Here is a 23,524-nt window from a genome sequence, read left to right as displayed (position 1 = left end):
CATCTTGGGAACAGTCAAAAGCTCTGAGCCTGTTGGTGCCTCGGATCAAGATCCTACTCTACATCCGATGTTAATCCTTGTGGAGCCCAGTGTACCCCGCAGCAGAAAATACAATGGCATTTACATAGTGATTAAACTGAGGTGAAACAGTATAATATCAGTGTATAAGTCACGCTGCTCTACTCTCACCCTAAATCCCACCTACCTGATCCTCCAGTGGGATCCTGTGATTCTCCTCTGTACAGTCCTGGGAATACAGAGGACGGGGACATCTCTCTGGGGTATCTCTGTTACTGGGTCCATCTGTAGGAGACACACAGTGACTGAGTACAGTGTATATATGTGATTATCAGGTGATGTGTATATATAGGGGGCCCCCATACCTGCTCTCCCCTGTACAATACATGACAGTCTCCTCTTACCCAGTGATGTGAGGGGCCGGTGATTCTCCATCATCACGTCCTTGTACAGACCCCTGTGTTCCTCTATATACTCCCCCTCCTGCATGGAGACATAGACAGTGACATCCTGACACCTTATAGCAGGGCTGGCCAAACCAGTCCTCGAGATCTACCAACAGTACACATTTTCCAGGCCACCTAGCTAGTACACAGGTGCAGTCATTACTAATTAAGATGTGCTGCATTCATTCCTAACTGACAATTCTACAGATCTCCAGGAGGCCTGAAAACATGAACTGTTGGTAGATCTCGAGGACCGGTTTGGCCAGCCCTGCCTTATAGGAACCTGACACACACAGTGATACAGTCATCACCCAGACACATCCCCTGTGTTACTGTATAATGTCCCATTCCCAGCAGTCACCTCTCCAGTCATCACCCAGACACATCCCCCGGTGTTACTGTATAATGTCCCATTCCCAGCAGTCACCTCTCCAGTCATCACCCAGACACATCCCCTGGTGTTACTGTATAATGTCCCATTCCCAGCAGTCACCTCTCCAGTCATCACCCAGACACATCCCCTGGTGTTACTGTATAATGTCCCAATCCCAGCAGTCACCTCTCCAGTCATCACCCAGACACGTCCCCTGGTGTTACTGTATAATGTCCCATTCCCAGCAGTCACCTCTACAGTCATCACCCAGACACATCCCCTGGTGTTACTGTATCATGTCCCATTCCCAGCAGTCACCTCTCCAGTCATCACCCAGACACTTCCCCTGGTGTTACTGTATAATGCCCTATTCCCAGCAAGCACCTCTCCAGTCATCACCCAGACACATCCCCTGGTGTTACTGTATAATGTCCCATTCCCAGCAGTCACCTCTCCAGTCATCACCCAGACACATCCCCCGGTGTTACTGTATAATGTCCCATTCCCAGCAGTCACCTCTCCAGTCATCACCCAGACACATCCCCTGGTGTTACTGTATAATGCTCCATTCCCAGCAGTCACCTCTCCAGTCATCACCCAGACACATCCCCCGGTGTTACTGTATAATGTCCCATTCCCAGCAAGCACCTCTCCAGTCATCACCCAGACACATCCCCTGTGTTACTGTATAATGTCCCATTCCCAGCAGTCACCTCTCCAGTCATCACCCAGACACATCCCCCGGTGTTACTGTATAATGTCCCATTCCCAGCAAGCACCTCTCCAGTCATCACCCAGACACATCCCCTGGTGTTAATCTATAATGTCCCATTCCCAGCAGTCACCTCTCCAGTCATCACCCAGACACGTCCCCCGGTGTTACAGTATAATGCCCCATTCCCAGCAGTCACCTCTCCAGTCATCACCCAGACACGTCCCCTGGTGTTACTGAATAATGCCCCATTCCCAGCAGTCATCTCTTCAGTCATCACCCAGACATATCCCCTTATGTTACTGTATAATGCCTTATTCCCAGCAGTCACCTCCCCAGTCATCACCCAGACACATCCCCTGGTGTTACTGTATAATGTCCCATTCCCAGCAGTCACCTCTCCAGTCATCACCCAGACACGTCCCCTGGCGTTACTGTATAATGTCCCATTCCCAGCAGTCACCTCTCCAGTCATCACCCAGACACTTCCCCTGGTATTACTGTATAATGCCCCATTCCCAGCAGTTACGTCTCCAGTCATCACCCAGACACTTACCCTGGTGTTACTGTATAATGCCCCATTCCCAGCAGTCACCTCTCCAGTCATCACCCAGACGCATTCCCTGGTGTTACTGTATAATGCCCCATTCCCAGCAGTCACATCTCCAGTCATCACCCAGACACATCCCCTAGTGTTACTGAATAATGTCCCATTCCCAGCAGTCACCTCTCCAGTCATCAGCCAGACATGTCCCCTGGTGTTACTGTATAATGCCCCATTCCCAGCAGTCACCTCTCCAGTTATCACCCAGACACGTCCCCTGGTGTTACTGTATAATGCCCCATTCCCAGCAGTCACCTCTCCAGTCATCACCCAGACACGTCCCCTGGTGTTACTGTATAATGCCCCATTCCCAGCAGTCACCTCTCCAGTCATCACCCAGACACGTCCCTTGGTGTTACTGTATAATGTCCCATTCCCAGCAGTCACCTCTCCAGTCATCACCCAGACACATCCCCCGGTGTTACTGTATAATGGCCCATTCCCAGCAGTCACCTCTCCAGTCATCACCCAGACACATCCCCCGGTATTACTGTATAATGCCCCATTCCCAGCAGTCACCTCTCCAGTCATCACCCAGACACATCCCCTGGTGTTACTGTATAATGCCCCATTCCCAGCAGTCACCTCTCCAGTCATCACCCAGACACATCCCCCGGTATTACTGTATAATGCCCCATTCCCTGCAGTCACCTCTCCAGTCATCACCCACACACATCCCCCGGTATTACTGTATAATGCCCCATTCCCAGCAGTCACCTCTCCAGTCATCACCCAGACACATCCCCTGGTGTTACTGTATAATGCCCCATTCCCAGCAGTCACCTCTCCAGTCATCACCCAGACACATCCCCCGGTATTACTGTATAATGCCCCATTCCCAGCAGTCACCTCTCCAGTCATCACCCAGACACATCCCCCGGTATTACTGTATAATGCCCCATTCCCAGCAGTCACCTCTCCAGTCATCACCCAGACACATCCCCTGGTGTTACTGTATAATGCCCCATTCCCAGCAGTCACCTCTCCAGTCATCACCCAGACACATCCCCCGGTATTACTGTATAATGTCCCATTCCCAGCAGTCACCTCTCCAGCCATCACCCAGACACATCCCCTGGTGTTACTGTATAATGTCCCATTCCCAGCAGTCACCTCTCCAGTCATCACCCAGACACATCCCCTGGTGTTACTGTATATTGCTCCATTCCCAGCAGTCACCTCTCCAGTCATCACCGAGACACATCCCCTGGTGTTACTGTATAATGCCCCATTCCCAGCAGTCACCTCTCCAGTCATCACCCAGACACATCCCCCGGTATTACTGTATAATGTCCCATTCCCAGCAGTCACCTCTCCAGCCATCACCCAGACACATACCCTGGTGTTACTGTATAATGTCCCATTCCCAGCAGTCACCTCTCCAGTCATCACCCAGACACATCCCCTGGTGTTACTGTATAATGCCCCATTCCCAGCAGTCACCTCTCCAGTCATCACCCAGACACATCCCCCGGTATTACTGTATAATGCCCCATTCCCAGCAGTCACCTCTCCAGTCATCACCCAGACACATCCCCCAGTATTACTGTATAATGCCCCATTCCCAGCAGTCACCTCTCCAGTCATCACCCAGACACATCCCCTGGTGTTACTGTATAATGCCCCATTCCCAGCAGTCACCTCTCCAGTCATCACCCAGACACATCCCCCGGTATTACTGTATAATGTCCCATTCCCAGCAGTCACCTCTCCAGCCATCACCCAGACACATCCCCTGGTGTTACTGTATAATGTCCCATTCCCAGCAGTCACCTCTCCAGTCATCACCCAGACACATCCCCTGGTGTTACTGTATAATGCTCCATTCCCAGCAGTCACCTCTCCAGTCATCACCGAGACACATCCCCTGGTGTTATTGTATAATGTCCCATTCCCAGCAGTCACCTCTCCAGTCATCACCCAGACACATCCCCCGGTATTACTGTATAATGCCCCATTCCCAGCAGTCACCTCTCCAGTCATCACCCAGACACATCCCCTGGTGTTACTGTATAATGCCCCATTCCCAGCAGTCACCTCTCCAGTCATCACCCAGACACATCCCCCGGTATTACTGTATAATGCCCCATTCCCAGCAGTCACCTCTCCTATCAGGAGCTGAATGATCTTGTTGGTGAGTTCCAGGATCTTCTGGTCACTGTGTCTCTCATGTATTAGTGAGTGAGGTGGAGGCACTGTGGTGGGGCTGTGGGTCCTGCTTAGTCCACCTGACACACGAGGATGGCTGCTGGGTGTCTCACACTCACCAGATATCTTCTTCACTACTGTGTAACCCTGCGAAATGGGGGAGACATCAATATCGCTGCAAATACTCCCAGATCCCCTCACTTCCCCAGACACGTCCCTGTATTATTACTAGAGATATAAGTGATGTCACTGTGATGCTCACAGATCCCCTCACCTCCCCAGTGATATCTCTGTATTATAACTATAGATATAAGTGATGTCATAGTGACACTCCCAAATCCCTTCACCTCCCCAGTCATGTACCTGTACTATAACTATAGATATAAGTGATGTCACTGTGATGGTCCCAGATCCCATCACCTCCCCAGTCATATTCCTGTATTATTACTATAGATGTAAGTAATGTAAATGTGACGCTCCCAGATCCCCTCACCTCCCCAGTCATGTCTCTGTATTATTACTATAGATATAAGTGATGTCACTGTGACACTCCCAGATCCCCTCACCTCCCCAGTCATGTCCCTGTATTATTATAGATATAAGTGATGTCACTGTGATATTCCCAGATGCCCTCACCTCCCCAGTCATGTCCCTGTATTATAACTATAGATATAAGTGATGTCATAGTGACACTCCCAGATCCCCTCACCTCCCCAGTCATGTTCCTGTATTATTATTATAGATATGTTATGTCACTGTGACACTCCCAGGAGTCTGATATACATTTGCTTCATACTGCTCCAATTATCATCTGTTACACATGCCAGGGATATTACGGTCTCTGCTATAATACATCCTAGATATTGAGCAATATTTTCAATCCCCACAGTATCCCTTATCCAAAATGCTTGGGACCAGAGGTATTTTGGATATCGGATTATTCCGTATTTTGGAATAATTGCATACAATAATGAGATATCATGGTGATGGGACCCAAGTCTAAGCACAGAATGCATTTATGTTACATATACACCTTATACACACAGCCTGAAGGTCATTTTAGCCAATATTGTTTTATAACTTTGTGCATTGAACAAAGTTTGTGTACATTGACCCATCAAAAAACAAAGGTTTCACTATCTCACTCTCACTCAAAAAAGTCTGTATTTCCGAATATTTGGATATGGGATACTCAACCTGTAGTAATAATAATAACGACACTAAAGGCTGCACCCCAGTATAAAAATAATAACAGATGTATTTAAAAGCAGAACACCACCGACCATTCCTCCTGTATTGTAGGAAATCACCATCACTCCCAATGTATAATAATAATACCAGAACACCACAAGATGCTGTCCCTGTATAATAATAACTGTACACAAAAACCTGCTCCCCCTGTATAACACTAAAAACAACAGCACACCACATTCTGCTCCCTTTATATTAATAATAAAATCACACAACAGGCTGCTCCACCAGAAAAAATATAATAGGACACTACAAGTCGCTCCCCATGTATAATAATAATAGGACACAACAGGCCGCTCCACCTGTATAATAATAAAAACAAGACACCACACGCCGCTCCCTCTGTATAATAATAATAATAATAATAATAACAGGACACCACAGGCTGCTCCCCCTGTATTATTATAATGATGATAATAATAATAATAATAACAACAACAATAACAGGACACCAAAGGCTGCTCCTCCTGTATAATAATAATAATCGGACACCACAGACTGCTCCCACTGTATAGTAATAGTAACAGGACACCACAGGTTGCTCCTCCTGTAAAATAATAATAATAATAATAATAACAACAGGACACCACAGGCTGCTCCTCCTGTATAATAACAGGACCCCACAGGCTGCTCTCCCTGTATAATAATAATAATAATATCAGGACACCACAGGCTGCTCCCCCTGTATAATAATAATATCAGGACACCACAGTCCGCTCCCCCTGTATAGTAATAATAACAGGACACCAGAGGCTGCTCCCCCTGTATAGTAATAATAACAGGACACCAGAGGCTGCTCCCCCTGTATAGTAAGACGCCATTACCTGATCTCCACGGACACTGGAAAGCTGCAGCAGTCGATGAAAACTCACTTCCTGTATGTGGAACGCACAATCCGGAAGTAAGGTGGAACGCACAGGCAGGAAGTAGGGCATGATTGGCAAAATCTGCTTCCTGGTTATTGGCCCCTCCCCTCCTTCACCCCGCCCGCAGCTCCGCCCCCAGTAATGACAAAAACCATAAAAGTCTTCAGTGCAGAAGGCCGGCGGCCATTTTATGGTAGACCAGTCCGGCATCAACTGCAGCAGCAATAGGTTCCCTGGCCGTGTAATGACGTCAGGAGCGGCGGCCATTTTCCCCAGGTCTGAGCTCCGCCTTCCTTCTATCATTCCCACAAGGCAGCAGGAGCAGAGAGCAGCCATTGCTGTGTCTGGCAGCAGGTAATGATATTATTATTATTATTCTATAGGCTGAGCAGCTCTGGTGTCAGGTTCTGTACTACAGGGGGAGCAGCCTCTGGTGCCTTGTTATAGTGCAGCTGGAGCAGCCTCTGGTGCTGCATTATCCCTGTACAGGTGGCTGACACTCTAGTGTCCTATTACTGTAATACAGGTGGCGCAGACCCCGCCGTTACCGAAATACAGAGGGCGCAGACCCCGCCGTTACCGTAATACAGGTGGTGGAGATCCTGCCGTTACCGTAATACTGTGACGCAGACCCCGCCATTACCGTAATACAGGCGTCGCAGACCCCACCGATACCGTATTACAGGTGGCGCAGCCCCTGCCGTAACCGTAATATAGGTGGCGCCGTCCCCGCCGTTACTGTAATACAGTGGCGCAGACTCCGCCGTTACTGTAATACAGTGGCGCAGACCCCACCGTTACCGTAATACAGGAGGTGCAGACCCCGCCGTTACCGTAATACAGGTGGTGCAAACCCCGGCGTTACCGTAATACAAGCGGCGTAGACCCCGGACTTACCGTAATACAGGTGGCGCAGACCTTGCGGTTACCGTAATACGGGTGACTCAGACCCCGCCGTTACCGTAATACAGGTGGCGCTGACCCCTCCGTTATTGTATTTCCATAAACGGAACATTACAGGTGTTGTGTCCTTGGCATTGTACTATACAGAGTGAGCGGCCTGTGTTGTATTAATATTCAGGGGAGCAGCATATGTTGTCATAATAATAATATATAGCATCCTGTGCTGTCATAGTATACAGGGGGAGCGGCCTGTATTGTCATAATATACAGGGGTAGCATCCTGTGCTGTCATAGTATACAGGGGGAGCGGCCTGTATTGTCATAATATACAGGGGGAGCGGCCTGTGCTGTCATTGTATACAGGGGGAGCGGCCTGTGCTGTCATAGTATACAGGGGGAGCAACCTGTGGTGACTTGTTACTGTTATTATATAGGGTGAGCATCATGTATTGGCTTTCTATACAGAAGGAGTGGCCTGTGCTGTCATAGTATACAGGGGTAGCATCCTGTGCTGTCATAGTATACAGGAGGAGCGGCCTGTGTTGTCATAATATACAGTGGTTGCATCCTGTGCTGTCATAGTATAAAGGGGGAGCGGCCTGTATTGTCATAATATGCAGGGGTATCATTCTGTGCCGTCATTGAATACAGGGGGAGCGGCCTGTGCTGTCATAGTATACAGGGGGAGGGGCCTGTGGTGTCTTGTTACTATTTTTATATAGGGAGAGCAGCATGTATTGGCTTTCTATACAGAAGGAGTGGCCTGTCCTGTCATTGTATACAGGGGAAGCGGCCTGTGTTGCTAAAATATACAGGGGTAGCAGCCTGTGTTGTCATAGTATACAGGAGGAGCGGCCTGTGTTTTCATAATATACAGGGGTAGCATCATGTGCTGTCATAGTATACGGGGAGCGGTCTGTATTAACATAATATACAGGGGTAGCATCATGTGCTGTCATAGTATACAGGGGGAGTGGCCTGTCTTTACATAATATACAGGGGTAGCATCATCTGCTGTCATAGTATACAGGTGGAGCGGCCTGTGTTGTCATAATATACAGGGGTAGTATCCTGTGCCATCATTGTATACAGGGGTAGTAGCATAATATACAGGGGCAGCGTCCTGTACTGTCATAGTATACAGGAGTAGTGGCCTGTATTGTAATAATATACAGGTCTGCTTTACCAAAGTCTCCCTCCGACAGGGAGGCAGTTTTGGAAGCCATTCACAAGCTGTATTCCCAGCAGGTGATAATCAAGGTACCCCTCCTACAACAGGGAAAGGGGTATTATTCCACGCTGTTTGTGGTACCGAAGCCGGACGGCTCGGTGAGACCAATTTTAAATCTGAAATCCTTGAACACTTATATAAAAAGGTTCAAATTCAAGATGGAGTCACTCAGAGCGGTGATAGCGAACCTGGAAGAAGGGGACTATATGGTGTCTCTGGACATCAAAGATGCTTATCTCCACGTCCCAATCTACCCTTCTCACCAAGGGTACCTCAGGTTTGTAGTACAAAACTGTCATTATCAGTTTCAGACGCTGCCGTTTGGATTGTCCACGGCACCTCTGGTCTTTACCAAGGTAATGGCCGAAATGATGATTCTTCTGCGAAGAAAAGGCATCTTAATTATCCCTTACTTGGACGATCTCCTGATAAGGGCAAGGTCCAGGGAACAGTTAGAAGTCGGAGTGGCACTATCTCAGGTAGTGTTACGTCAGCACGGGTGGATTCTAAAGATTCCAAAATCGCAGCTGATTCCAACGACACGTCTACTGTTCCTAGGAATGATTCTGGACACAGTCCAGAAGAAGGTGTTTCTCCCGGAGGAGAAGGCCAGGGAGTTATCCGAGCTAGTCAGGAACCTCCTAAAACCAGGCCAGGTGTCAGTGCATCAGTGCACGAGGGTCCTGGGAAAAATGGTGGCTTCTTACGAAGCGATTCCATTCGGAAGATTCCATGCAAGAACGTTTCAGTGGGATCTACTGGACAAATGGTCCGGATCGCATCTTCAGATGCATCAGCGGATAACCCTGTCGCCAAGGACAAGGGTGTCTCTTCTGTGGTGGCTGCAGAGTGCTCATCTACTAGAGGGCCGCAGATTTGGCATTCAGGATTGGATCCTGGTGACCACGGATGCCAGCCTGAGAGGCTGGGGAGCAGTCACACAGGGAAGGAATTTCCAGGGCTTGTGGTCAAGCATGGAAACATCTCTTCATATAAACATTCTGGAACTAAGGGCCATTTACAATGCCCTAAGTCAAGCAAAACCTCTGCTTCAGGGTCAGGCGGTGTTGATCCAATCGGACAACATCACGTCAGTCGCCCACGTAAACAGACAGGGCGGCACGAGAAGCAGGAGGGCAATGGCAGAAGCTGCAAGGATTCTTCGCTGGGCGGAAAATCATGTGATAGCACTGTCAGCAGTGTTCATTCTGGGAGTGGACAACTGGGAAGCAGACTTCCTCAGCAGACACGACCTTCACCCGGGAGAGTGGGGACTTCACCCAGAAGTCTTCCACCTGATTGTAAACCGTTGGGAAAAACCAAAGGTGGACATGATGGCGTCACGTCTAAACAAAAAACTGGACAGATATTGCGCCAGGTCAAGGGACCCTCAGGCAATAGCGGTGGACGCTCTGGTAACGCCGTGGGTGTACCAGTCAGTGTATGTGTTCCCTCCTCTGCCTCTCATACCAAAAGTACTGAGAATCATAAGAAGGAGAGGAGTAAGAGCTATACTCGTGGTTCCGGATTGGCCAAGAAGGACTTGGTACACGGAACTTCAAGAAATGCTCACGGACGAACCGTGGCCTCTACCTCTAAGAAAGGACCTGCTACTGCAGGGGCCTTGTCTGTTCCAAGACTTACCGCGGCTGCGTTTGACGGCATGGCGGTTGAACGCCGGATCCTGAAGGAAAAAGGCATTCCAGATGAAGTCATCCCTACCCTGGTCAAAGCCAGGAAGGACGTAACCGCAAAACATTATCACTGCATTTGGCGTAAATATGTTGCGTGGTGTGAGGCCAAGAAGGCCCCTACAGAGGAATTTCAACTGGGTCGTTTCCTTCATTTCCTGCAAACAGGACTGTCTATGGGCCTAAAATTAGGGTCCATTAAGGTTCAAATTTCGGCCCTGTCGATTTTCTTCCAGAAAGAACTGGCTTCAGTACCTGAAGTTCAGACATTTGTAAAAGGGGTGCTGCATATACAGCCTCCTTTTGTGCCTCCAGTGGCACCTTGGGATCTCAATGTTGTGTTGAGTTTTCTAAAGTCACATTGGTTTGAACCACTTACCACTGTGGACTTAAAATATCTCACATGGAAGGTGACGATGCTGTTAGCCTTGGCTTCAGCCAGGCGTGTGTCAGAATTGGCGGCTTTATCATATAAAAGCCCTTACTTAATTTTGCATTCTGACAGGGCAGAATTGAGGACTCGTCCTCAATTTCTACCTAAGGTGGTTTCTGCATTTCACATGAACCAACCTATTGTGGTACCTGCGGCTACTAGGGACTTAGAGGACTCTAAGTTGCTTGACGTTGTCAGGGCCTTGAAAATATATGTTTCCAGGACGGCTGGAGTCAGAAAATCAGACTCGCTGTTTATCCTGTATGCACCTAACAAACTGGGTGCTCCTGCTTCAAAGCAGACGATTGCTCGTTGGATTTGTAGTACAATTCAGCTTGCACATTCTGTGGCAGGCTTGCCACAGCCAAAATCAGTAAAAGCCCATTCCACAAGGAAAGTGGGCTCATCTTGGGCGGCTGCCCGAGGGGTCTCGGCTTTACAACTTTGCCGAGCAGCTACTTGGTCAGGGGCAAACACGTTTGCTAAATTCTACAAATTTGATACCCTGGCTGAGGAGGACCTGGAGTTCTCTCATTCGGTGCTGCAGAGTCATCCGCACTCTCCCGCCCGTTTGGGAGCTTTGGTATAATCCCCATGGTCCTTACGGAGTCCCAGCATCCACTAGGACGTCAGAGAAAATAAGATTTTACTTACCGATAAATCTATTTCTCGTAGTCCATAGTGGATGCTGGGTGCCCATCCCAAGTGCGGATTGTCTGCAATACTTGTATATAGTTATTGTTACAAAAATTCGGGTTATTATTGTTGTGAGCCATCTTTTCAGAGGCTCCTTTGCGTTTATCATACTGTTAACTGGGTTCAGATCACAGGTTGTACGGTGTGATTGGTGTGGCTGGTATGAGTCTTACCCGGGATTCATAAATCCTTCCTTATTGTGTACGCTCGTCCGGGCACAGTATCCTAACTGAGGCTTGGAGGAGGGTCATAGGGGGAGGAGCCAGTGCACACCACCTGATCCTAAAGCTTTTATTATTGTGCCCTGTCTCCTGCGGAGCCGCTATTCCCCATGGTCCTTACGGAGTCCCAGCATCCACTACGGACTACGAGAAATAGATTTATCGGTAAGTAAAATCTTATTATTTTCCTAATACCCCCTCACCTGCTGCCCCTATATTTTCCTAATACCCCCTCACCTGCCCCTATATTCTCCTAATACCCCCTCACTTGCTGCCCCTGACATTATCCTAATACCCCCTCACTTGCTGCCCCTGCATTCTCCTAATGGCCCCTCACCTGCTGCCCCTGCATTCTCCTAAATGCCCCCTCACCTGCTGCCCCTGTCATTCTCCTAATGCCCCCACACCTGCTGCCCCTGACATTGTCCTAATGCCCTCTCACCTGCTGCCCCTGACATTGTCCTAATGCCCCCTCACCTGCGGCCCCTGACATTGTCCTAATGCCCCCTCACCTGCGGCCCCTGACATTGTCCTAATGCCCCCTCACCTGCGGCCCCTGACATTGTCCTAATGCCCCCTCACCTGCGGCCCCTGACATTGTCCTAATGCCCCCTCACCTGCGACCCCTGACATTGTCCTAATGCCCCCTCACCTGCGGCCCCTGACATTGTCCTAATGCCCCCTCACCTGCGGCCCTTGACATTGTCCTAATGCCCCCTCACCTGCGGCCCCTATATTCTCCTAATGCCCCCTCACCTGCGGCCCCTATATTCTCCTAATGCCCCCTCACCTGCTGCCCCTATATTCTCCTGATGCCCCCTCACCTGCGGCCCCTATATTCTCCTGATGCCCCCTCACCTGCGGCCCCTATATTCTCCTAATGCCCCCTCACCTGCTGCCCCTATATTCTCCTAATACCCCCTCACCTGCCCCTATATTCTCCTAATAGCCTCCCACCTGCCCCTATATTCTCCTAATGCCCCCTCACCTGCTGCCCCTGACATTCTCCTAATGCCCCCTCACCTGCTGCCCCTGACATTCTCCTAATGGCCCCTCACCTGCTGCCCCTGACATTCTCCTAATGGCCCCTCACCTGCTGCCCCTGACATTCTCCTAATGGCCCCTCACCTGCTGCCCCTGACATTCTCCTAATGCCCCCTCACCTGCTGCCCCTGACATTCTCCTAATGCCCCCTCACCTGCTGCCCCTGACATTCTCCTAATGCCCCCTCACCTGCTGCCCCTGACATTCTCCTAATGCCCCCTCACCTGCTGCCCCTGACATTCTCCTAATGCCCCCTCACCTGCTGCCCCTGGCATTCTCCTAATGCCCCCTCACCTGCTGCCCCTGCATTCTCCTAATGCCCCCTCACCTGCTGCCCCTGCATTCTCCTAATGCCCCCTCACCTGCTGCCCCTGCATTCTCCTAATGCCCCCTTAGCTGCTGCCTATGCATTCTCCTAATGCTCCCTCACCTGCCGCCCCTCACATTCTCCTAATGCCTGCTGCCCCTGACATTCTCCTTATTAATGCCCCCTCTCCTGCCCCTGACATTGTCCTAATGCCCCATCACCTGCTGCCCCTGACACTCTCCTAATGCCTCCTCACCTGCTGCCCCCTGCCTGTCACCTGCTACCCCCTGCCTGTACCTTACCACCCCGTCTGTCACCCGCCTCTCCTGCCACCCCCTGCCTCTACCCTGCCACTCCTGCCTGTCACCCACCTCTCATGCCATCCCCTGCCTGTCATCTGTTACTCCCTGTATGTCACCCGCCTCTGCTGACGCCCCTGCCTGTCACCCACCTCTCATGCCATCCTCTGCATGTCTCTGCCTCCCCCTGCCACTCGCTGCCTGTCACCCACCTTTCCTTCCACCTCCTGCCTGTACCCTGCCACCCGCCTCTCCTGCCGCCCCCAGTCTATACCCTACCACCCCGTCCTGTACCTTACAACCCCCTGTCTGTTACCCACTTCTCATGCCGTCCACTGCCTGTCATCTGCCCCTCCCTGTATGTCACCTGCCTCTCCTGCCACCCCCTGCATGTCACCCACCTCTTATGCCATCCCTTGCATGTCATCTGCCACTCCCTGTATGTCACCCGCCTCTCCTGCCACACCCTGCCTCTACCCTGCCACCCGCTGCCGGTCACCCACCACTCCTGCCACCCCCTGCCTGTCACCCACCGCTCCTGCCACCCCCTGCCTGTACCCTACCACACCCCTGCCACCCCGTCTGTCACCCGCCTCTCTTGCCACCACCTGCCATCCTCAGTCTATACCCTACCACCCTGTCCTGTACCCTGCCAGTCGTCTGCAGCCGCTTGCCAGTTGACTGACATTCCTGCTGCCCCCTGCCTCTCCTACCACCCCCTGTCTGTCACCTGCCACCACCTGCCTCTCCTACCACCCCCCTGCCCATCACCTGCCACTTTCCTGCCTGTAACCTGCCTTTTTACCACCCGCTGTCTTTCACCTGCCACCGCCTGTCTTACCTGTGCCTCTCTGCCTGTACCTTTCCTCCATTGCCTCTTCTACCACCCCCTGCCCGTCATCTTCCACCACCTGCATCTCCTGCCACCCACATGTCCGTCACCTGGCTCTCCTGCTTGCACCCTGCTGCCTCACCTGCAGCCCCCTACTCATCACCTGCCTCTCCTGCATCTGCCTGGCTGTACCCTGACACATCTTCCTCTCCTGCCACCCCCTTTTCATCACCTGCTGTCCCCCCTGACTGTCACCTGGCATTCCCCCCATGGCCGTCACCTGTCGTTCCCCCACCCCTGGCCGTCACCTGTCGTCGTACTCGACGCGCCCACCCCCCCCGGCCGTCACCTGTCGTTTCAACACCCGCCCCCCCGGCCGTCACCTGTCGTTTCCCCGCCCCCCCCCCTCCCCCGGCCGTCACCTGTCGTCGTGACCGGTGGCTGCGTGGGGGAGGAGTTGTGTGTGTGTGACCGGTGGCTGCATGGGGGAGGAGTTGCGCGACCGTTAGCTGCATGGGGGAGGAGTTGTGTGACCGGTGGTTGCATGAGGGAGGAGTTGTGTGACCGGTGGCTGCATGAGGGAGGAGTTGTGTGACCTTGTGGCTTTATGGGGGTGAGGTTGCATGACCGGTGGCTTTATGGGAGTGAGGTTGCGTGACCGGTGGCTGCATGGGGGTGAGGTTGCGTGACCGGTGGCTTTATGGGAGTGAGGTTGCGTGACCGGTGGCTGCATGGGGGTGAGGTTGCGTGACCGGTGGCTGCATTGGGGGTATAACCAGCAGGCACAGCATAGTGAGGGTGGGATGTGTGATTGTAGCTGCATGGGGGTGGGGTGTGTGACCAGTAGGCACATCAGTGAGGGTGGGATGTGTGACCGGTGGTTGCATGGGGGAGGGGTGCGTGTCAGGTGGCTGCATGGGTGCAGGGTAGGTGACCAGTAGGCACATCAGTGAGGGTGGGATGTGTGACCGGTGGCTGCATGGGGGAGGGGTGCGTGTCAGGTAGCTACATGGGTGCGGGGTAGGTGACCAGTAGGCACATCAGTGAGGGTGAGATGTGTGACCGGTGGCTGCATGGGGGAGGGGTGCGTGTCAGGTGGCTACATGGGTGCGGGGTAGGTGACCAGTAGGCACATCAGTGAGGGTGGGATGTGTGACCGGTGGCTGCATGGGGGAGGGGTGCGTGTCAGGTGGCTACATGGGTGCGGGGTAGGTGACCAGTAGGCACATCAGTGAGGGTAGGATGCGCACACATCACAGCTAGGTTGTGGTGGGAGAAGTGTGCACAGCAGAAGTGAGGGTAGAACGCTCCGCACACATGGGGTTGGGTGTTCCTATGTATCAGTGACGTGCGGGGAGACGGAGCTGTTCCTGTCATACTAACGTATACACCACAGTTTTCACTATATACAGTATATGTAAAATACAAAGAACATATAAATATCATCTTTGAATTATTCTAATTATTTCTGTAGTCAAAGGTCTGAAGTAAAAATTCTATGGTAGGTGAGGCAGTGCCCCCCCCCCCCCCCTCCACCTACCTTACCCGCACTCACCAAATTTATACTACTCCTCCTGTGTATAATGCCCAAATGTGTATATACTGCTGCACCTGTGTATAATGCCCACGTGTATATACCTCTGCACCTGTATCCAATGCCCACGTGTGTATACCTCTGCACCTGTGTATAATGCCCACGTGTATATACCTCTGCACCTGTATCCAATGCCCACGTGTGTATACCTCTGCACCTGTGTATAATGCCCACGTGTGTATACCTCTGCACCTGTGTATAATGCCCACGTGTATATACCTCTGCACCTGTGTATAGTGCCCACGTGTGTATACCTCTGCACCTGTGTATAATGCCCACGTGTATATACCTCTGCACCTGTGTATAATGCCCACGTGTATATACCTCTGCACCTGTGTATAATGCCCACGTGTATATACCTCTGCACCTGTGTCTAATGCCCACGTGTGTATACCTCTGCACCTGTGTATAATGCCCACGTGTGTGTACCTCTGCACCTGTGTATAATGCCCACGTGTATATACCACTGCACCTGTGTATAATGCCCACGTGTGTATACCTCTGCACCTGTGTATAATGCCCACGTGTGTATACCTCTGCACCTGTGTATAATGCCCACGTGTGTATACCTCTGCACCTGTGTCTAATGCCCACGTGTGTATACCTCTGCACCTGTGTATAATGCCCACGTGTGTATACCTCTGCACCTGTGTATAATGCCCACGTGTGTATACCTCTGCACCTGTGTCTAATGCCCACGTGTGTATACCTCTGCACCTGTGTATATAGCCCACGTGTGTATACCTCTGCACCTGTGTCTAATGCCCACGTGTGTATACCTCTGCACCTGTGTATAATGCCCACGTGTATATACCTCTGCACCTGTGTATAATGCCCACGTGTATATACCTCTGCACCTGTGTATAATGCCCACGTGTGTATACCTCTGCACCTGTGTATAATGCCCACGTGTGTATACCTCTGCACCTGTGTATAATGCCCACGTGTATATACCTCTGCACCTGTGTATAATGCCCACATGTATATACCTCTGCACCTGTGTATATAGCCCACGTGTATATACCTCTGCACCTGTGTCTAATGCCCACGTGTGTATACCTCTGCACCTGTGTATAATGCCCACGTGTGTATACCTCTGCACCTGTGTATATAGCCCACGTGTATATACCTCTGCACCTGTGTATAATGCCCACGTGTGTATACCTCTGCACCTGTGTATAATGCCCACGTGTGTATACCTCTGCACCTGTGTCTAATGCCCACGTGTGTATACCTCTGCACCTGTGTATAATGCCCACGTGTGTATACCTCTGCACCTGTGTGTAATGCCCACGTGTATATACCTCTGCACCTGTGTATATAGCCCACGTGTGTATACCTCTGCACCTGTGTATAATGCCCACGTGTGTATACCTCTGCACCTGTGTATATAGCCCACGTGTGTATACCTCTGCACCTGTGTATATAGCCCACGTGTGTATACCTCTGCACCTGTGTATAATGCCCACGTGTATATACCACTGCACCTGTGTATAATGCCCACGTGTGTATACCTCTGCACCTGTGTATAATGCCCACGTGTGTATACCTCTGCACCTGTGTATAATGCCCACGTGTGTATACCTCTGCACCTGTGTATAATGCCCACGTGTGTATACCTCTGCACCTGTGTCTAATGCCCACGTGTGTATACCTCTGCACCTGTGTATAATGCCCACGTGTGTATACCTCTGCACCTGTGTATAATGCCCACGTGTGTATACCTCTGCACCTGTGTATAATGCCCACGTGTGTATACCTCTGCACCTGTGTCTAATGCCCACGTGTGTATACCTCTGCACCTGTGTATAATGCCCACGTGTGTATACCTCTGCACCTGTGTATAATGCCCACGTGTGTATACCTCTGCACCTGTGTATAATGCCCACATGTGTATACCTCTGCACCTGTGTATAATGCCCACGTGTGTATACCTCTGCACCTGTGTATAATGCCCACGTGTGTATACCTCTGCACCTGTGTATAGTGCCCACGTGTATATACCTCTGCACCTGTGTATAATGCCCACATGTGTATACCTCTGCACCTGTGTATAATGCCCACGTGTGTATACCTCTGCACCTGTGTATAATGCCCACGTGTGTATACCTCTGCACCTGTGTATAGTGCCCACGTGTATATACCTCTGCACCTGTGTCTAATGCCCACGTGTGTATACCTCTGCACCTGTGTATAGTGCCCACGTGTATATACCTCTGCACCTGTGTATAATGCCCACGTGTGTATACCTCTGCACCTGTGTATAATGCCCACGTGTATATACCTCTGCACCTGTGTATAATGCCCACGTGTGTATACCTCTGCACCTGTGTCTAATGCCCACGTGTGTATACCTCTGCACCTGTGTATAATGCCCACGTGTATATACCTCTGCACCTGTGTCTAATGCCCACGTGTATATACCTCTGTACCTGTGTATAATGCCCACGTGTATATACCTCTGCACCTGTGTATAATGCCCACGTGTGTATACCTCTGCACCTGTGTATAATGCCCACGTGTGTATACCTCTGCACCTGTGTCTAATGCCCACGTGTGTATACCTCTGCACCTGTGTATAGTGCCCACGTGTATATACCTCTGCACCTGTGTATAATGCCCACGTGTGTATACCTCTGCACCTGTGTATAATGCCCACGTGTGTATACCTCTGCACCTGTGTATAATGCCCACGTGTGTATACCTCTGCACCTGTGTCTAATGCCCACGTGTGTATACCTCTGCACCTGTGTATAATGCCCACGTGTATATACCTCTGCACCTGTGTCTAATGCCCACGTGTATATACCTCTGTACCTGTGTATAATGCCCACGTGTATATACCTCTGCACCTGTGTATAATGCCCACGTGTGTATACCTCGGCACCTGTGTATAATGCCCACGTGTGTATACCTCTGCACCTGTGTCTAATGCCCACGTGTGTATACCTCTGCACCTGTGTATAGTGCCCACGTGTATATACCTCTGCACCTGTGTATAATGCCCACGTGTGTATACCTCTGCACCTGTGTATAATGCCCACGTGTATATACCTCTGCACCTGTGTATAATGCCCACGTGTGTATACCTCTGCACCTGTGTCTAATGCCCACGTGTGTATACCTCTGCACCTGTGTATAATGCCCACGTGTATATACCTCTGCACCTGTGTCTAATGCCCACGTGTATATACCTCTGTACCTGTGTATAATGCCCACGTGTATATACCTCTGCACCTGTGTATAATGCCCACGTGTGTATACCTCTGCACCTGTGTATAATGCCCACGTGTGTATACCTCTGCACCTGTGTCTAATGCCCACGTGTGTATACCTCTGCACCTGTGTATAGTGCCCACGTGTATATACCTCTGCACCTGTGTATAATGCCCACGTGTGTATACCTCTGCACCTGTGTATAATGCCCACGTGTGTATACCTCTGCACCTGTGTATAATGCCCACGTGTGTATACCTCTGCACCTGTGTCTAATGCCCACGTGTATATACCTCTGCACCTGTGTATAATGCCCACGTGTATATACCTCTGCACCTGTGTCTAATGCCCACGTGTATATACCTCTGTACCTGTGTATAATGCCCATGTGTATATACCTCTGCACCTGTGTATAATGCCCACGTGTGTATACCTCTGCACCTGTGTCTAATGCCCACGTGTATATACCTCTGCACCTGTGTATAATGCCCACGTGTGTATACCTCTGCACCTGTGTATAATGCCCACGTGTGTGTACCTCTGCACCTGTGTATAATGCCCACGTGTGTATACCTCTGCACCTGTGTATATAGCCCACGTGTGTATACCTCTGCACCTGTGTACAATGCCCACGTGTGTATACCTCTGCACCTGTATCCAATGCCCACGTGTGTATACCTCTGCACCTGTGTATAATGCCCACGTGTATATACCTCTGCACCTGTGTATAATGCCCACGTGTGTATACCTCTGCACCTGTGTATATAGCTCACGTGTGTATACCTCTGCACCTGTGTATAATGCCCACGTGTGTATACCTCTGCACCTGTGTATATAGCTCACGTGTGTATACCTCTGCACCTGTGTCTAATGCCCACGTGTGTATACCTCTGCACCTGTGTATAATGCCCACGTGTGTATACCTCTGCACCTGTGTATAATGCCCACGTGTGTATACCTCTGCACCTGTGTATAATGCCCACGTGTGTATACCTCTGCACCTGTGTATAATGCCCGCGTGTGTATACCTCTGCACCTGTGTCTAATGCCCACGTGTGTATACCTCTGCACCTGTGTCTAATGCCCACGTGTGTATACCTCTGCACCTGTGTCTAATGCCCACGTGTGTATACCTCTGCACCTGTGTACAATGCCCACGTGTATATACCTCTGCACCTGTATCCAATGCCCACGTGTGTATACCTCTGCACCTGTGTATAATGCCCACGTGTGTATACCTCTGCACCTGTGTCTAATGCCCACGTGTATATACCTCTGCACCTGTATCCAATGCCCACGTGTGTATACCTCTGCACCTGTGTCTAATGCCCACGTGTGTATACCTCTGCACCTGTGTACAATGCCCACGTGTATATACCTCTGCACCTGTATCCAATGCCCACGTGTGTATACCTCTGCACCTGTGTATAATGCCCACGTGTGTATACCTCTGCACCTGTGTATCATGCCCACGTGTGTATACCTCTGCACCTGTGTACAATGCCCACGTGTGTATACCTCTGCACCTGTGTACAATGCCCACGTGTGTATACCTCTGCACCTGTGTATAATGCCCACGTGTGTATACCTCTGCACCTGTGTATAATGCCCACGTGTGTATACCTCTGCACCTGTGTATAATGCCCACGTGTGTATACCTCTGCACCTGTGTCTAATGCCCACGTGTGTATACCTCTGCACCTGTGTCTAATGCCCACGTGTGTATACCTCTGCACCTGTGTCTAATGCCCACGCGTGTGTACCTCTGCACCTGTGTCTAATGCCCACGTGTGTATACCTCTGCACCTGTGTCTAATGCCCACGTGTGTATACCTCTGCACCTGTGTCTAATGCCCACGTGTGTATACCTCTGCACCTGTGTCTAATGCCCACGTGTGTATACCTCTGCACCTGTGTATAATGCCCACGTGTGTATACCTCTGCACCTGTGTCTAATGCCCACGTGTGTGTATACCTCTGCACCTGTGTCTAATGCCCACGTGTGTATACCTCTGCACCTGTGTATAATGCCCACGTGTGTATACCTCTGCACCTGTGTATAATGCCCACGTGTGTGTACCTCTGCACCTGTGTATATAGCCCACGTGTGTATACCGCTGCACCTGTGTCTAATGCCCACGTGTGTATACCTCTGCACCTGTGTCTAATGCCCACGTGTATATACCTCTGCACCTGTGTACAATGCCCACGGGTGTATACCTCTGCACCTGTGTACAATGCCCACGGGTGTATACCTCTGCACCTGTGTACAATGCCCACGGGTGTATACCTCTGCACCTGTGTACAATGCCCACGGGTGTGTATACCTCTGCACCTGTGTCTAATGCCCACGGGTGTGTATACCTCTGCACCTGTGTACAATGCCCACGGGTGCATGCCTCTGCACCTGTGTATATTGCCCACGGGTGTATACCGCTGCACCTGTGTATATTGCCCACGGGTGTATACCGCTGCACCTGTGTATATTGCCCACGGGTGTATACCGCTGCACCTGTGTATATTGCCCACGGGTGTATACCGCTGCACCTGTGTATATTGCCCACGGGTGTGTACCGCTGCACCTGTGTATAATGCCCACGGGTGTGTACCGCTGCACCTGTGTATAATGCCCACGGGTGTATACCGCTGCACCTGTGTAAGTGCCCACGGGTGTATCCTGCTGCACCTGTGTGTAATCCTTGGGCTCATATATTGTGTGTAAATCTGGCTCTGGTACTAGCCAGTGCCTCCTGATAAATGTACCTCACCGCACGTCCCTGGTGTGTATGTCTGGTAGGTGCATTGAGTAGAAAGGAGGTAACCATAATGCAGAGGTAAGTGTGCCCGTTATAGGACAGGTGCACTGTATGGGTTGGGATGAGTGTGTCTATTGGCACAGTAGTAATAATACAGGGACATGACTGGGGAGGTGAGGGGATCTGTGTGTATTTACAGTGATGTCTCCCCCATTTCGCAGGGTTACACAGTAGTGAAGAAGACATCCGGTGAGTGTGAGACACCGAGCAGCCATCCCCGTGTGTCAGGAGGACTGCGCAGGACCCAGAGTCCCATCACGGTGCCTCCACCTCACTCACTGACACATGAGACACATTGACCAGAAGATCCTGGAACTCCCTAAAAAGATCATTCAGCTGCTGACTGGAGAGGTGACTGCTGGGAATGGGATATTATACAGTAACACCAGGGGATGTGTCTGGATGATGACTGGAGAGGTGACTGCTGGGAATGGGACATTATACAGTAACACCAGGGGATGTGTCTGGGGGATGACTGGAGAGGTGACTGCTGGGAATGGGACATTATACAGTAACACCAGGGGATGTGTCTGGGGGATGACTGGAGAGGTGACTGCTGGGAATGGGACATTATACAGTAACACCAGGGGTATGTGTCTGGGTGATGACTGGAGAGGTGACAGCTGGTAATGGGACATTATACAGTAACACCAGGGGATGTGTCTGGGTGATGACTGGAGAGGTGACTGCTGGGGATGGGGTATTATACAGTAACATCGGGGAACGTGTCTGGGTGATGACTGGAGAGGTGACTGCCGGGAATGGGGCATTATACAGTAACACCAGGGGATGTGTCTGGGGGATGACTGGAGAGGTGACTGCTGGGAATGGGGCATTATACAATAACACCAGGGGATGTGTCTGGGTGATGACTGGAGAGGTGACTGCTGGGAATGGGACATTATACAGTAACACCAGGGGATGTGTCTGGGTGATGACTGGAGAGGTGACTGCTGGGAATGGGACATTATACAGTAACACCAGGGGATGTGTCTGGGTGATGACTGGAGAGGTGACTGCTGGGAATGGGACATTATACAGTAACACCAGGGGATGTGTCTGGGTGATGACTGGAGAGGGGACTGCCGGGAATGGGACATTATACAGTAACACTGGGGGATGTATCTGGGTGATGAATGTATCACTGTGTGTGTCAGGTTCCTACAAGATGTCAGGATGTCACTGTCTATGTCTCCATGCAGGAGGGGGAGTATATAGAGGAACACGGGTCTGTACAAGGACGTGATGATGGAGAATCACCGGCCCCTCACATCACTGGGTAAGAGGAGACTGTCATGTAATGTACAGGGGAGAGCAGGTATGGGGGCCCCTACATACACACATCATCTGATAATCACATATATACACTGTACTCAGTCACTGTGTGTCTCCTACAGATGGGCCCAGTAACAGAGATACCCCAGAGAGATGTCCCCGTCCTCTGTATTCCCAGGATTGTACAGAGGAGAATCACAGGACCCCACAGGAGGATCAGGTAGGTGGGATTTAGGGTCTCTCCAATATATCTCAGTGACTGTCACTATATGATCTGTAGAGAAGCTGTGTGTCTTATACACTGATATTATACTGTTTCACCTCAGTTAAGTCTGACTGTGCAAATTTTTGTGTTTTTAGGTAGAACGTCTGTCTGATATTAAAACAGAAGATATAGAGGGAGAAGAAGAGACGTATGTGACTGATATAAAGGTAGAAGATATAGAGGGAGAAGAAGAGACGTATGTGACTGATATGAAGACAGAAGATATAGAGGGAGAAGAAGAGACGTATGTGACTGATATAAAGGCAGAAGATATAGAGGGAGA

At 50.7% G+C, this 23,524-nt stretch overlaps 1 protein-coding gene across 1 annotated transcript in view; it reads right to left on the bottom strand.

The window, feature by feature from the left end:
• The window catches only part of LOC134983793 (oocyte zinc finger protein XlCOF6-like), a 77,153-nt gene extending 76,657 nt beyond the window's left edge, over positions 1–496 (bottom strand). The window contains exons 1-2 of the mRNA XM_063949426.1: positions 423–496; positions 206–303 (exon numbers count right to left, since the gene is read on the bottom strand). Coding sequence (XP_063805496.1) covers positions 206–303; positions 423–456 — 132 coding nt within the window. The 5' untranslated portion in view covers positions 457–496. The remainder of the gene's footprint in view (positions 1–205; positions 304–422) is intronic.
• Between the last annotated feature and the right edge of the window lie 23,028 nt (positions 497–23,524).

This window comes from Pseudophryne corroboree, assembly GCF_028390025.1.
Source record: "Pseudophryne corroboree isolate aPseCor3 chromosome 3 unlocalized genomic scaffold, aPseCor3.hap2 SUPER_3_unloc_24, whole genome shotgun sequence".
NCBI classification, from domain to species: domain Eukaryota; kingdom Metazoa; phylum Chordata; class Amphibia; order Anura; family Myobatrachidae; genus Pseudophryne; species Pseudophryne corroboree.
Note: the sequence above shows the minus strand (reverse complement) of the source record. Positions and strands in the feature narration are given on the sequence as shown.